The sequence below is a fragment of the Rhincodon typus genome, chromosome 18 (genome assembly GCF_021869965.1).
Source record: "Rhincodon typus isolate 14 chromosome 18, sRhiTyp1.1, whole genome shotgun sequence".
NCBI lineage: Eukaryota > Metazoa > Chordata > Chondrichthyes > Orectolobiformes > Rhincodontidae > Rhincodon > Rhincodon typus.
In genome coordinates, this window is record NC_063349.1 from 12,793,717 (window position 1) to 12,811,211 (window position 17,495).

The window sequence follows — 17,495 nt, forward strand, 5'->3', positions numbered from 1 at the left end:
GTAACTGAACTCCAGGATGAACATTTCCCATCAACCACCGCCCTCTGTCTTCTTACAGCTAGCCAATTTCTGATCCAAACCGCTAAATCACCCTCAATCTCATGCCTCCGTATTTTCTGCAATAGCCTACCATGGGGAACCTTATCAAACGCTTTACTGAAATCCAAATACACCACATCAATCGCTTTACCCTCATCCACCTGTTTGGTCACCTTCTCAAAGAACTCAATAAGGTTTGTGAGGCACGACCTACCCTTCACAAAACCGTGTTGACTATCCCTAATCAAATTATTCCTTTCTAGATGATTATAAATCCTATCTCTTCTAATCCCTTCCAACACATTACCCACAACCGAAGTAAGGCTCACTGGTCTATAATTACCAGGGTTGTCTCTACTCCCCTTCTTGAACAAGGGGACAACATTTGCTGGTCTCCAGTCTTCTGGCACTATTCCTGAAGACAATGACGACATAAAGATCAAAGCCATATGTGTGGTTATATATGCATAATTCACATGGCTACAGAAAGCATGTAATTGACATGCAAATGTATCTATTGGTCTGGCATCCATATCAACTCCCAACAACCTCAACAACTGAGGGAACCTGCATCTTAATTCCTTCTGAACTGTGGTGCAAGATCGCAACTGACGTATAGTTTACCAATCTAACAACGCACACAGCCTTTGTACAAACAGAAAGGACAGGTGCATAACTGAACAAAATGAATGACAGCCATTCAGTGTCCATTTCTTAGAGTAATCAGCATCAAACTACCAGTTTTAAAAGTCGAGGAAAGCCTGGGCACTTAACTCTCAATCAGCATGCCATTTCCATGCCACTCCACTTGCCAGCCGATCAGCACTTGTCCTCTCATTCAGTAAATATACTGGATTTCCCTTTGAATTGGTAATCTTGTGAATTGTTCTGATGAGAGCAAGAATAAAAGCAACTTTATTTTCCCCAGCAATAGTCACGTTTTATACTACCAACTGAGTAATTTATATTTTTCCAAATCATTGCTTCAGTAAACTTCAGGGTGTAAACATCTGAATGAACCTGGTGTTTCCCTAATTTCAGATAAATTCTTCCATGGGATGGTGCAGGAATACTGCTGTAGTAGTAGCACAAGCCTTGTAACTTGAAAATCTTCTAAAGCCTCTTAACAAAGCAGCGAACTAAATCTCATCACGGTATGAAATTCTTCGGAAAAATTGATCTCCTTGGTACGATTCTAAGTCGAGTTGTTTTGAAGAGTGTTTATTTTGAAGTTCCCAAGATATTTCTGAGTCTGAGCCAAGTTAATCAGTAGGCAGATGTTGCCTTGATTAAGGATATGGCCTAAAATGCCGCAAAGTGTCCAAAGTAGTAAAACCTCTGTATAGATGATTGAAAAATGAAAAATATTTCAAATACTATTGCCGTGGATTTCCAAAATCTTAGTCCTTGTTTGCATTTTGCAATCATTGACATCAGGGCACATAGACTTTTCACAATCATTGACATCATAGACTTGTAACACACTACTGGCGCATAAAGCAAACTACAACATTTGCGATTTACTTCATACTTGAGCAGTTGTTCCTTTTCATCTGTTTACTCTAAACGTAGATGCATCTTGCATCTTGAGCAAGCTTCATAACTGGAATCATGAGCTCAAGTATTGGATGGGAGCTTGATTCCACAACTTTCTGATGCCATGTGACATTCCAGGCCAATGTTAACTCTGCTCTAGTTTCTAACAAATTGGTGACGGTGCATTAGAAATGTCTCCACGACACCAGAAATGAGGTCTTGCAGATCATGATTCCAGTGTCTCATTTAAGGCATGACATTTATTCTCAATTCTGAGAGCAGCAGAGCAATATGTGGCTAGAGGTCGCTGGCTGAGATCGGGAAAGGATCGATGGCCAGTACTGTTAAGTGTGGAGAAAGGTCAGAGGTTTCCACAGCAAGCAGGAAATGCCAGAGAAACTTAGCAAGTCTGACAGCATCTGTGAAGAATGAAACAGTGTTAGTGTTTGAAGTCTGGTATGTCTCTTCTTCAGAAGATGTTTGGGTTTTGAAGAGCAGCCCAGCTATCCAGCGCTCCACAAGCAGAGTAGAAATTTAATGTGTCAACCCCAGTGCCTTATTTGGCCTTCTTTTTTCTTTATTTTTGGGAAGGTACTGTCTAAGGATCTGTAGTGAATTTCTGCAGTACATCTTGTAGTTTGTGCACCCTGCTGCTACTGAGTGTCGGTGGTGGAGGGAGTGGATGCTTGTGGATGCAGTGCCAATCAAGTGGGCTGCTTTGTCCTGGATGGTGCTAAGCTTCTTGAGTGTTGTTGGGGTTACACTCATCCAGGCAAGTGGGGAGTATTCCATCACATTCTGGAAACATTGCTGAACACTTATGCAATTAATAGCAAACCTCCCCACTTCCGACAAGAACATAACATCAGAACAAGGAGCAGGAGCAAGCAATTCAGCCCTTCTAGCCTGCTCCACCATTCAATATGATCATGGCTGATCTCATCATCTTAGCCTCAAATCTACTTTCCTGCCTGCTCTCCATAACCCTTCTATCATTACTAATTAAAAATCTGTCAGTCTGCTCCTCAAACTTACTCAATGTCCCAGCATCCACCCTGGGGTAGGGAATTCCACAGATTCACAACCATTTGAGAGAAGTAACTTCTTCTCCTCATCTCTGTTTTTAAAATTGTGACCTCTTGTTCTAGATTAGCCCAATCTATGGAGCATCCTCTTTACATCTACTTTGTCAATCCCATTTACCATCTAATATACTCCAATCAGATCTCCTCTCATTCTTCTAAATTTTATGATGAAGGGAAGCAGCTGAAGGTGGTCGGGCCTAGGACACGACCCTGAGGAACTCCTGCAGAAATGTCCTAGAGCTGAGATGGCTGACCTCCAACTACCATGACCATCTTCCTATGTGTCAGGTTGACTCCAACCAGTGGAGAGTTTGCCTTGTGATACCCTTTGATTCCAGTTTTGCCAGTGCTCGTTGATGGTGGATTTGGTTGAATGCAGTCTCGATTTTCTTGGGCTCTGGAAGTCAACTGTATTGTCCATGTTTAAACCAAGGCTGTCGTGGCCCTGGAGGAACCCCAACTGGGCGTTTCTGAGCAGGTGCTGCTCGATAGCACTGTTGATGATACCGTCCGTCACTTTACGGATGATCGAGAGGCCCTGATCTAATTTCCAACTTGATTGGTATAGTTTCATGCTCAACTCACTGAGTTAACTTGGTAGTCAGCTCCCAATAACACCATCTGTGTGGATAAACAAGGGTTCCAGTGATGTTTTTGTGTGTGTGTGTTGGGGGGCTGGGGGTGCTGGGGAGTAAGTGAACTGTGTGGTCAGTGGGCGTGTAACCCGATGTTAACTGTCCTCTCCGACGGTTTCAAAATTGATTCAAACCCTTGAATTGTAACCATGTTGTTACTTTAAAAGAGAATATTTTGTTTGTTGCTTTTCTGTGATGTTTTCCGCGACCCATTTTGGAATTGAGCATAGTTCCTAAGTGATGAACGCCATTTTGTTTTGTGACTGGTACCGAAGGTTAAATGAACTTGTGTCCATTCCGTGCAACCAGCTCCAAACAGATTGGGCAGTTATTAAGGAAGTTGATGCAGTGGTGGTGACTTATAAATTCTCGGTAAAGAAGCAGCTTTGGAGGATAAGAGTCAGGAAGTGTCTCTAATATTGTGCATTTTTGAAATTGTCAAAAAATTAAGCTTCAGCTACACCATAGAGGTACTGGTCTCCTTCTGAAAGGAGTCTAATGACAGCTTTTGAAATGATTTGGCAGCTGGCCACAATTGGCAGGTCTCTGCATGGTGTACAGTGTGATGCCATTCTAATTCATTTTTTCTACTATTGAAGTATGCAGATAAGTACTGACATAGTGAAGGGAATAATTGCCCTCATAGTGTGTTACTAATTAAACACGGTATTTTAAAAAAAAGTTATCATGGGATATGTTAATGAAAAAAAAATTTTATTTAACACTCGCACTCTGGGGATTTTTTTATTTTTCCACTTTCCATTCAGTTGACAGATGAAGTTTGAAAGACCTCATGTACCATCTTTAAAGATACTATTGAAATGAAAATGTGCTTGGCACGAGTATGTTTAGATTTGAAACATTAGATATAATGTAGCGCTATCTTGTGTTAGGAACTAGGTAGAATTTTACATTTAACTTCTATTTCGTGTAAAGGAGAAGGGTATTACCTTTCATAATTTTTTTGTACAGTTTTTCTGGGCTTTGTGCAGAGACAATGGAAGCCTGGTTTCCTGCCTGCATTTTTACTGATGTCTTACAACCCATGTGGTAAAGAAAAGGGGGTTTAGCAGTCCAGTGGGTTAACAAAAAGAAGAGTTTAAGAACTGCGATGTTACCTTATGACAGGGGTGCAGGGAGCCAGAAAAATGTAGCAATCACTGTGTGCAGGGCTTGGCTGGAACCTGAGTTTAGAGAACTTAACATGTTTGCTCTTAAGTTAAAGTAATCATGTACTTAGTTCTGTTTACGCGTCTTAGAGAGAGATACCAACTGAAGGATCAAAGCATTTAGTCAGTTTGCAAGTCGGGATGGTGAATGGCTTGGAAGGGAACTTGCAGTTGGTGGTGTTCCCATATATCTGCTGCCCTTGTCCTTCAAGGTGGAAGTGGTTGGGGGTTTGGAAGGTGCAATCTAAGAAGCTTTGGTGAATTTCTGCAGTGCATCTTATTAGAGCATCAGAGCCTCCAGGGTGTTGCTGGTAACACCTGGAAAACCAGTGACTATTATTGATGTGAGGGAGAAAAAGAAGAATGTTGGAAAAACACAACATGAAGAGGAACTTTATGGACATTTCATCAAAGTTATTGAGGAAGGGCCACGTATGATATATTATATCGTCTTAACTTTAAATGTATTTCATGGTGATATGGTAACGCTCCTCTCTAACCTAGATGCGAGAATGCCATTCCAGAGGCTAAAGTGTGTAATCCAGGTTGAGCTAACACACCCATGCTGTTCAGTCTGAGGTGCGTACTGGATGTGTGTTAAACTGAGACACTGTGTGGCCTCTCTGGGAGCTGTTGAACATTACATGACATGGTTTCAAAGAGCAGACAAGGTCACCACAAAATATTAGCTCCAGACTTCAAGTGGAATAAGACATGATTGAACTCATGATGTTTGTGCTTCACTCCTGGGATGGGAGTACATTGGTGAGCTCCATAAACCCGAGCTCGGAAACATGACCCAGGGCTTTGGATTTTGATTCCAGGGTTGGGGCTGTTAGTCGGTGAAAATGGAAGTTGTAGATGAAGCCCTGAGAAAGAGTTTGGAGGATGCCGGGACGGGAGGCAGTCTGAAATGGTCTTGGTGCTCCAGCATTTTGTTGAAGATGTGAGAAACAGAATAAAGCAAGAAACAGAATAAAACAAGAAACAGCCCTCGCCTGTCTTTTCACTCTTTTCATACCACCTTCTGGGCTCACCCATTCTCACCCAGCTCCTTATAGCCTCCATGCCAGACAATGCCCCTGTAACTACCCTGTGGTGGGCTCTATGCCAATTTATTGCCAACTCTTCTCAATCCATGTACCCACCCAGCATCTTTTGTCCTTACACCGACTATGCCAATTCACCCAGTAGCTGCTATAGGCAGAATTCAGGACTCATGCTGAGCTTCAATTTTTTAAGTGTCTGTTGATGAATTTGCTTTTTTTTTTTTTGAAAAAGTACTGTAATTGATAAAAATACATTCTCAATGTTAAACTTCCTTTAATTCCCGAGAGAAACAAGTATTTAATTTCACAGTCTTATTTGAAAGAGTTTTAATCACTTGAAATGGTCAGTCAAACTGTGAACTGATGTGTACCCCGCTGTCATAATGCAGGGTTGTGAAATCAGCTATGCTACATTAATCCTGTAATAATAATAATCATAAAGTTTACTTCAACAGACTAAGTACAACAGCAAGCACTGATTTTTTTTTTTCTGTTTGCAAACTGTTATTTCAAATATTTAAAGGACAGGAGGTCAAAAAACATTGAAAGCTGTCTTTGCTGTTTTCTTCGCAGTCCCAATGAGTTTATATTATTTTGAACACCAGGTCATATTTACTGTAGACAACACCAAAAGGTACTTTACCTCTTCCCAAAGATGTCTCTAGGACAATATCCAGAAATGTACCTTCACCTCTCCAAGAAGTATGAAACAAAAGCAGAAATTGCTGGAGAAACCCAATAGGTATGGCAGCATTTGTGGAGAGAATGCAGAGTTAACATTTTTAGTCCAGTGACTGTTCTTCAGACCAGTTAGCAACTTTTTAAAAAAAAGTATTTATGCTGATGACAGGGGATGGGGGTTTGAGTGAGTGAGTGGCTAGGTGCAGGCAGAGCTCAAAGAGAGAAGGAAAAATGGTAGGCAGGCAAAGTGATTGTGGATAGTAAGCCAGGGAAGAAGAACCATTAGATAGGTGATCATGGGGCTGATGAGTGGGCGAAGATAGGTTTGCTGTGCTATAAACACATTTTATGACAGGACCTTGAGTTTTGGGATGAGTGAAGAACATGGAAAGAGGTGTTCAGGCACTAAAATTGTTGAACTCGTTATTGAGTGCTGCAGACTGCAAGGCCCCCAAGCAGAAGTTGAAATGCTGTTATTCCAGCTTGCACTGAGCTTCGCTGGAGCATTGCAGCAGGCCCAAGACGGAAATGTTGGCTAGGGAGCACGGCGGTGTTCTGGAAACTAAGGGTCATTTTTACGGACAGAACATAGGTGTTCTGCAAAGAGGTCACCCAGTCTGCATTTTGTCTCCCCAATAAGTATTGGGGAGTAGCATATGCAGTAGAGTAGGTCGAGCAAAGTGCAGGTAAATCGCTGCTTCACCTGGAAGGTTTGTCTGGGACCTTGGATAGTGAGAAGGGAGAAGATAATAAGCAAGTTCTGCACTCTCCAAGCAATACCCCATCTTTCCAGAGAACTGAGGCAGCATCAGAGCTTCACGCTCCTGTGAGAGGTGCCATGTTACTTTGATTTGGTGGGTGGGAGCTTCTTGATTTGAATCACCCAGTGCCATTTTTGTGATGATAGAGAAGCTATCAAATTTCATACCTTAGTCTTTTGTGGATGTTGATGCTGTCTAATGAAGTCTTCTAAATGGCAGACGTACATTGGAAAGTTAGTCTCACCATGTTAGAACAGTATATACACTATTTCAGTTTCTATTGGTGAGGCCTTGCCTTAAATTTACTTAAGTATTTTACTCCATATCATACCATGATGTGTACATTATGGAACAAATAATAGAAGCAATTTAAAATTGGACTCCGTTGCAAAAGGATATCCAGACAAAGCTGAGAAGTGTTGATGTTTAATTCAGAAATCAAGATGTTGTTTAATGTGTAGTGTTCCATACATAATTGATCCCACAAGTTCTTATGTCTGATGAAATAGTGGATACATGTGTCAAGTAGTAAGTAGTTAACACAGGAGGATAGGCCCTATTATGTTAAGCTGTCATTTAGAAGTAGACGCAAAAACCCTAGGCATTAAAATTCAAAAGGTTAATCTAATGACTTCCTGCTGCTTTTCTTCACAATGTGGAAATTAATTTATTCTGGGACTGGCATTCATTGGTCTTTTGGGACTAGGTACATGATGCACTTGTGAAATATACATTATGGAAGTTACAAACTTGTGCTGCTTGTTAACTCTTGACAATTCTGTCTCCATCTAATGGAGTTTTCTTCTTATTAACAGTAGTGTAATATCTAGACCAATTCTCATGTGGATATCCAAAATTTAGTGAGGATATAAGGAACCTTCACAGTCCATCTCTCTGAATACGGAACATTTTATATGAAGGGAATGCTGCTGGTTGACTGTTATTGTACATCATGGGTTTGCTATTGTGTTAACTATTGACAGATGCAGATCCACACCTTGAATTTGTACCAAAGGTGACCAACTGAGTGGGCAAAGCTATTTGGAAGACGCATCAAATGAGTAGTTTGAAAACTACTCTGGAGAGTAAGTCTCCTTCCCGATTGATTAATCTAGGAAAGAGCGACCAAAGTTCTGAGTACAAAAAGGAAGAGAAGGTGGTGTAGCTGATATCACTGGAATTCAAACCTATACCGAAAACGCACAGTAAAGCTACCAATGTGAGAATCGGACTTCTTGGAACTCATTTTGTCTACCATCCCTGTTTGTTCTCGTTCTGCACTTCATTTAATTCCAGAAAAGCAGAAAACCACAAAATCCTTCACAGCCCACTACTAAGTTAAAAGCCCACTCTCGACTTGCTCTCTGCCATTATTAGCATGCCCCAACACTGCCTTCTTACTGATTGGCAGGCAACCATCCACCATGAAGCAGTCTCCATGGTGCTAATACATAGTGCTACCTGTGTATACTGGCCCCTCCATTACACTGATCAATACGGTGTGACCGTGATCCATTCGGTATTATCAAATTGTGAATCCACATGCAGCACAACCAGATATGTAAAACAAATGTATCTCTGACTGCTGAATGACCACTTCATTAAACATGTAACCTTTGGAACTAGTGATACAGTCTTTTAAGAGGCTCTAAAATTCTCTTACCAGCACGTTGTTCACATAAGGCCAAAATACACTATGTCTATGGCTGCACGCAAATGTCAATGTGTGATTGTGTTCAAGCACTTCCTTTCAAAAAAAGTATTTAAAACCGGATAGATAATGGTGGAGAGGTATTGGCCCATTATAGAAACAGGCTTCTGACTCAAGGTTAGGTGGGTTAGTCAGAGTGGAGGGTGATGTTCACTCTTGTGGTTTGGGGAGGGGGTTGATCAGTGTTGGGGGTGAAGGAGAGGTTGACCACTATTGTGAGAGTGGGTGATCACTGTCTAAAGTGAGGGAGGGCTGATCACTGTCAAGTGGGAATGGTTAGGCAGGTGTTCACACCAAACAAGGAAGTGTCAGCTATTTTGATAATGACTAATTGCACACCCTGCAGCTTTGGAACATTGAAACTTAACAGGATACAACATTTTGAGGAGTTTGGTTTGACTATCTTTGACTGAACTGCTGTGTGAGGAAACAGCTTGCAAGAAATGTGGAGCTTGGGCCTCACACAAAAATGTAGGAAGAGTGGCAAACTGATAGGTATTTCCACCCCTCTGAAGATGCAGGGATTCATCACTGAACTCATTATCCAAAGGCCCAGGGCAATGCTCTGGGGCAACTCTAATGAAATTTGCTCTCAGTTTTATAATCCAGACATTATTTGCAACGGTGACCACGACAACCATCACTGATTGTTGTAAAAACTAGCGTCTTTTATGGAAAGAGTTCCTGTTCTGGCCTACATGAGATTCCAGACTCTCAGTAATGTGATCGACTATTATCTGCTCACTGAAAAGCTCTAACAAGCCAGGCAGTTCAAAGGCAGTGAGGGACGGGCAACAAATGCTAGCCTTGCCAGCTCTATCTGCAAAGAATCATAGAATCACGACAGCGTGTAGGCAAGCCGTTTGGCCCGTTGAGTCCATATTGACCATCCGAAGAGCAGCCCACCCAGACCCACCCCATTGCCCATTCCCTTTAACCCTGCACTTCCCATGACTAATCCACCCAGCCTGCACGTCCCGGGACACGATGGACAATTTAGCATGGCCAATCCATCTAACCTGCACATCTTTGGACCATGGGAGGAAACCGGAACACACTCAGGAAGCCCACGCAGATACAGGGAGAATGTGCAAACATCACGCAGACAGTCACCTGAGGGTGGAATCGAACCCAAGTCCCTGACGCTGTGAGGCAGCAGTGAGCCACTGTGCTACCCTGAAAAAATATTGAAAAATAAAGCTTTTACTTTTGTGATCTGAGTGCAAGAGTTGGAGTGGTATTGTTTTGGTAATAGGCATTTGTAGTGGAAAATCACCTCTGTAAACAGACCTAAGTTTGAATATTTCAGTGATGTACAGCCACCAGAGAATTGTTGAATAAAAAGTTAAAACAGTTTAGACTAATTACTTGATGAAACAAAATGCATATACAGTCACAGAGAGCACTAAGTCTTTTGGAATTTCCACGGATTTTTCAATAAAAGCATGCATTCAAATAAATAATTGCAGTTTCGCTTGGGACCGAGGAAACCATATAACGTATATAGCAATTGGCCTGGTGATGACGTATGCTAAGCTGCCAAATTTGAATCATAGAGAGTCACAGTTTTTATAGCATCGGAAAATCCTCTTTGTCCTGTCATGTCCATGTGGGTCATCAAACATGTACTTGTCCTAAAATATAGGAGCAGGAAAGTTGACGTTTCGGGTCAGGACTCTTTTTCTGAGGAAGGGTCCCGACCCGAAACATCAACTTTCCTGTTCCTCTGATGCTGCCTGGCCTGCTGTGTTCCTCCAGCTCCACACTGTGTTATCTCTGACTCCAGCATCGGCAGTTCTTACTATCTCTTTACTTGTTCTAATCCCATTTTCCAGCATTTGGCCCGTATACTTTATGCTGTGGGGTTCCAAGTGCTCATCTAAATACTGCTTAAATGTCTTGATGGTTACTGCCTCTTCCACTTTTTTAAACAGTGAGTTCCCAATACTGTATCCATCACCCCTGTGCTGGGGATGGTGGGGGGAGATCCTCAAATTCCCTCTAAATTTTCTGCTCCTTTCCTTAAAACTCTGGCCTTGGTTATTGACCCATCTACTAAGGGGAAATGTTTCTCCTATTTTTTTCTACCTGTCCCCCTCAAAGTTGTGTACTCCTCAATCAGGACCCCCCTCAGCCTTCTCTACTCTATGGAAAACAACCCCAACCAGACTAGACTCTCTCCCTTAGCGGAATCATTCCAGCTCCGACAACGTCCTGGTGAATATCCTCTTAACCCTTTCTAGTGCAGTCACATCTTTGCTATAGTGTCGCAACCAAAACTACACAAAGTACTCCATCTCAGGTCGTCATAGGTCATGGAATCCCTACAGTGTAGAAACAGGCCCTTCGGCCCAACAAGTCCACCCAGACCCATCTCCCTATAACCCACCTAATCTGCACATCCCTCTACAACTACAGGCAATTTAGCATAGTCAATCTACCGAGCCTGCACATCTGAGGAAACCGGAGAACCTGGAGGAAACCCACACAGACACGGGGAGAATGTGCAAACTCCACGTAGACAGTCGCCCGAGGGTGGAATCGAACCTGGGTCCCTGGCGCTGTGAGGCAGCAGTGCCACTGTGCCACCCTATGGCCTAACTGTTGTTGTGTACAGCTCCATTGTGACCGCCTTGCTGTTGTTTTCAATGACTTGATAAATAAAGGCAAGTATGCCCCCTTAATCACCTTTTTACATACCTGTTCCTACTGCCTTCAGGGATCTGCGGACATGCTTACTGAGGTCCTATGTACCTCCAAGGGCCCTACCAATCATCATCTACTCCTGTACCTTTTTGAGCGTCCCAAAATGCAAATTGTATTAGCTCAGGCTTTTTGAAACAAAGTCTGAAGAATTGAACAGAACATGGAGTCCCTCAGCTACTTGCTATTTCAGGCTCGGAAAGTGGCAATTTCACAAAAGGGAACCTAACTTTCTCTTAATTGTTATCTATCTCTATAAGCAGCTTCTTCAATGCATTCCAAAATCAGTTACTCTTATAGTACATCTATTTTTTTTACAAGGGGACATTTCCTGAGAATTTATTTCAGCGTCTCTGTGTAAAACAAAATATTCTGCCTGACTTATTTTTGAGGCAGAGGTGGGGAGGAACTCTGTCAGTTTGTTAGCTGCATTTGTCATTTTTCAGTTAGCAAAACGTACATGTATATTGCTTTCTTATTTGCGAGTTGAAGTATCCAATTTATTCTGAATGTTTTAGGTGCATGAGGAGACCATTCAGGCCCTTGAGAATTTGTTTTACTGTACAGTTTGGTCATACCTGACTATATCTTTAAAACCTTCCACTCCGCTCAGTTGCATAACCCTGAATAATTTTTTCTTTTTTTAGAAAGTATCAGTGATTTGGCAGTGCTTACTCCAAGTAATGTAACACTCAGTGAATATCAATCTTAACGTTACAAAAACCGAAAGAACTGCAGGTACTGCAAATCAGAAACAAAAACAGACATTGCTGAAAAAGCTCAGCAGGTCTGGTAGCATCTGTGGAAAGAAATCAAAATTAACATTTCAGGTCCAGTGACCCTTCCGCTGAACTGAAAGCAGCTGGAAAATGTTGGTTTTTATGCAGAAGATAGGGTGGGGGGAGGGGTTAAGGAGTAAACGATAGGTGGATTTAAAGCCCAAAAAGAGAGAAGAACAGTTAGACAGACAAAGGAGTGGATAACAACCTGGTTAGAAGGGTGAATAGTTTTTAATGGAGACTGTTAGTGGCTAACAGCTTGTTCTGAGGAAGGGTCACCGGACCCGAAACGTTAACTCTGTTTTCTCCTTCACAGATGCTGCCAGATCTGCTGTGCTTTTCCAGCAAATTTGTTTTTGTTCCTCATTTGTAGTATTCCACATTATTAATGTCATGTTTGCTTTGCCTTGAAGGTAGGTTCTTGGTTCCTTGGCTGTTTTTGTTTCACACTGAGCTGTTTCTTGTCAGTGCTAGTTTGTATTGCCTTCTACTATCATGGGGCATGGCAAGGAAGCAGGTTCCCAAGTCTATCCCAATCGGACTGGGAATCGAACCCATGTTGGTGATGATGCTGTGCACCACAAGCTGGTCATCTAACTAATTAGCCACCATTATTATGATACAAAGACGGTTTTATATATTTCTGTTACATGTTCTTTTAACTGAATGTTGTCATATCTTTTCAGATTTCTGCTCCACAGTGACTATAGTGGATCCTTCTAATGCAAGGCTCAATTGTGTGCTTTTCAATGGGAATGCTGATCTACTTCCTAAAATCTACAAAGTAGGAGATGTGGTTCGATTCCATAGAATCAAGGTGAGCTTGTTAATTTGCTTTGTGTGATGATAACTCTAGGCTTTCTTCCCATAGAAAGCAGAACTTGGAAACAAATTAAGTTTTTGCAACACCTTTCTCACCTCTAGATGATCTGAAGAACTTTACGACCAATGAGATACTTTCTGTAGTGCCATAACGTCTGTAATAAAGGAAGTGCGACAGTTAATTTTCACAGAGCAAGGTCCTTGACACAAGATTGAGATAAATGACTGGATCAGTGCTTCCAGAGCCATTTTCCAATCTGACTGTGTTTTAATCCTTGAAATTTAGCATGAGCTCAGATTAAGAGTATTTAAAATCTTCAGTATAGTGCTTATCACGCACCAGACATCTCCACGACTCAAAAGAAGTTAGAATTTTCTGACTGGTACCTCAAGCACTTCTAACAATATTGACTTCCTTTGGTCTTACAATATCTCACTCCATCCTCTAGCATTCCTTCCAAATCTGTTAAAGCTAATTGTTATCTGGAAGATTTCAAATTTCATGTACTTTAAAAAGGTGATACCAATTTGAATGCTACTGCGGACTGATGAGGATGGATTTCCATGCAGGGTGTACATTTAATAATCCACTTGCAACTAATGAGAATGAATGTACATTATGAAATGTTATGTAAGACTAACATTAAACATTGACCGCTTACTCCTTAATTACAGAAAATGTAACTACCATTCTTATCCTCAAAGATTTTTTTTTAAACAAGCTTCCCTGCACTGCACTTTGATGTTATCAAGTGTAGTGGGTGGAAAATGAGAAGAATTGCATCAGGTTTGAGGCAGCCTAACAATCCAGATTAACCTGCACAGGCATGAATAGAGCTGACCCCAGTGGATCTTTTAAGTTTCCTTGTATGCTGACTGTTAATTTTTTTCATTACATACTGAACAGACTCCCGAATGAATGGGATTTAATTCCCAGTACAATGCAGAGATGGAATGCAAGCTATTCCATTCATCTATCATAGAATGAGATGACACAGAATTAGGCCATTTGGCTTATTGTGCCACTCTCAATTTCTTTTAGAATTCCACGTACTCCCTGCTGTCTCCCATAGCTGTGTTTATGTTCACTTCAAGTATTTGTCCAATTCTCTTTTGTTTGTTATTATTGAGTTTGCTTCCACCACTCTTTCCAGCTCATCAAACTTACTGAGTAAAAACACGTTTTCAAACATCTCATCTCTGGTTCTGTTATCAGTCACCTTAAATCAGTGTTCTCTGGTTGCGAATCCTTCCGACATTTTCTCCTCTTTATTCTATCAGAATGAATTATGACTTTGAACGTCTCTATTAAAGCTCTCCTTAACCATAAGAGCAAAGGGAATAGGAATTGAAGAAGGCCATTTGGCCCCTGTTGCCTGCTCCACCATGGAGTTAGTTCTTGGCTGTTCTTCACCCTCAATAACTAAACCTCCACAGCCCCAAAGCAGAGAATTCCACTGATTCATGGCCCCTTGAGTGAAGAAATGCCTCCTCATCTCAGCGCTAAATGACTTGCCTCTTATTCTGAGACCTGATTGCAGACTTCCCAGTCAGCGGAATCATCCTTCCTTCATCTACTCTGTTAATCCCTGCAGGATCACCTCTCATTCTCCTAAACTCGATGGTATACAGGCCCAGTCTCCTCAATCGCTCCTTATAGGGCAGTCCCACCATCCCAGGAATCAGTGCGATCAACCTTTGTTGCACAGCTTCCATGACAATTACCTGCTTCCTTAGAAAATAGACCAAAACTGTGCATGATACTCCAGGAGCAGTCTTCCCAAGACACTGCACAATTACTGCAAGTTATTGTTAGTCCTGTATGAAAATTGTTTTGCAATAAAAGTGAACATAGCATTTGCCTGCTTAATAGCTTGCTGCGCCTGGAGTTTAGCTTTCAGTGATTCATGAACAACAATATTCAGTCCATTTGGTCATCTGTCACTATTTAAGAAATACCCTGCATCTCTGATTCACTTAGCAAAGTGAATAAGTTCAAATTGTTTCACATTATATTACATCCGATATGTTCTTGCTCACTAACCTAGACAGTACAAATCCTTTTTGCAGCATTCCTCCTCAAACCCCACATTCTCATCTAATTTAGGGTTATCATCAAACATGGAAATATTACATTTGGATCCCATATCTGAATCATTGATGTATGTTGTGAACAGCTGGGGTCCAAGCACCAATCCCTATGAAACCCCACAAATCACAGCCTGCCAACTTGATCGGTTATTCCTACTCTCTGCTCTCTATTTTCTGTTCCTTAACCAATTCTCAATCTATGCGTGATGTAATTTTGTTTACTAACTTCTGATCTGAAAACTCCCTAAAAGCCTTCAGAAAACCCAAAGACCCTGCATCCACCTGCCTCTTAACCAATATGCTAGCTGCATCCTCAAAAAAACTCCTAAGAGGTTTTCAATCATGATATCCTTTGCATGAATTCATATTAACTCTGCCTAACGCTGCCCGTCCCTATTATTTTCTAAGTGTCCAGTTATCACTTCCTTTAGAGTAGATTTCAGTGTTTTTCCTATTTCTGGTCTCTCTTGTAAGGAAAGCTGGAAGGAACATTTCTAGTCTGTCTACGTAACTGAAGACTCTCATCTCTGGGATCATTTGAGTAAATCTCCTCTGCACCCTTTTCAAAGCTTTGGCATTCTTCCTGAAGTGTGATGCATAGTATTCGAGCGGAGGCCTAACCAGTTTTTTATTTAAATTTGAGCAACGTCTTCTTGTCTTTGTATTGTCTTCCTTTACTAATAAAGCCAAGGATCTCATTTTTTTAAAACCTTTTTTTTAAGAAAGCTTGTCTTTCAGCTCATCCAGCCACCTTGAAAGACTGGTATATACTCAGCCCGAAATTTATCTATTTCTGTAGGCCCTGACAATTGTATCAATTATATCAAATTGCTTGTGCCGATTTTTCCAACCAAAGCATCTCACTTCGTGCACCAATTTTGTGAATGTAATCTGCCATGTGTCTGCCTTTTTTTTAACCTGTCTATTTCTTCCTGAAATTGCTACCCTCCTCATGATTTACTCTCTTTCCAAACTTCACGTCAAATACAAGCTTTGCAATTATCTCCAAATGCCCAAGCCCATGTAATTAATACAAATCAAAAAAAGTGGTTGTAATATTGACCATTGGGCTACACCATTATCTACCTCTGTAAAGTCCAAAAACTACTGTTCATCACTATTCTCCGCTTTCTGTCCCTTAGCCAATTTTATATCCATGCTGCCACTATCCCTTTAATCCTAATAATTAATTTTATTTATCAGTCTATTGTCTGGTATATATTTGAAAATGAGTTGTGCTCACATGAGACTGATGCTGTATATCAGGCTTGACCTTTCATAGTGGTATTGATTTAAACAGCACAAGAGAAAGGCTGCTACTTGTATCATGGAAACGCTTGCAGTGACCTAATGAATCTAACTAGCTCCAGAGACACAGTTTCGAAATACTTTTTGAAAATTTCTGATGTAAAGTGCTGAAGAAGTAGCTGAAACGGGCTCAACAGACTTCTGTTTTATGAGTTGTCTTCTCTTCCCAATAAGGTTATAAGTAGAAATCTTTGTGCAATCACCAGTGTTTGACACGACTCACAAATTCTCAACTAAAGATGCAGTTTGGGTAACAAAACCTTGATTGGTGTTAAGGCTTAGATTGTTAAGTAGTAAAAAATATTGTTCCAGACACACGCCAGGAAATGTCCCTGTCCAGCAGGAGATTCATAGGAAGTACCATCAGTCTGAGCAACACGGGACTTACTATTAACTAGAAACTTAATTGTTCCAGGTGTACAAATACTCAAATTAGAAGAGAAAGCCAAAGGCTGGGAATTCTGTGCTAATTCACTTTCCGGCCTCACCAAGCCCAGTCCATCATCGGCAAAGCACAAATCAGGAGTTTGAGTAATTTCCACTTGCTTGCGTGGGTGTAGCTTCTGCAACATTCAAACATCTCAAGACCATCCAAGAAAAAGACGGCTGCTTGAGTTGCACTTAATCCAGCACCTTAAGCATCCACTTCCCCTGCAGTCTGTGCCTCCTGGCACTAGAGTATACAACCTTCAAAATGCACTACTGCAAACTTGCTAAGTTCCCTTCAAACTGCATCTTCCAAAACCACAACCTCTTCCCACTCAGAAGACAAAAGAGAACAGATGCATGAGCACCTACAGGTTCCCCTCCAAAGGGTACACCGTCCTGACTTGGAGATATATTGCCATTCCTTCATTGTTAAACCTTTATTTGATCCCTGTTAGCCCTCTGCGTGTACCTACGCTACATGAACTGCAGCAGTTCAAGATGGATTGGGCAATATATGCTAGCCTTGCCAGTGAGAAACCAGTGAATAAACAGGAAAGCAGAAATTAAGGAATATTGGTGGAGGGCTAAGGTTAAAGAGAGTTTATGAAATGGGATTCATCATGAAAATGTGGCGCCAGGTTTGGGATTTTAATGGGATTGGATAAGAAAGGACAACAGAGAGGTCTGGCGGTCAATG

General features: G+C 41.3%; 1 protein-coding gene across 10 annotated transcripts in view; it reads left to right on the forward strand.

The window, feature by feature from the left end:
* The window catches only part of pot1 (protection of telomeres 1 homolog), a 297,679-nt gene that overhangs the window by 164,727 nt on the left and 115,457 nt on the right, over positions 1-17,495 (forward strand). For all 10 annotated transcript variants that reach the window (XM_048607978.1, XM_048607979.1, XM_048607982.1 and 7 more), the window contains one exon: positions 12,835-12,965. In XM_048607978.1, coding sequence (XP_048463935.1) covers positions 12,835-12,965 — 131 coding nt within the window. The remainder of the gene's footprint in view (positions 1-12,834; positions 12,966-17,495) is intronic.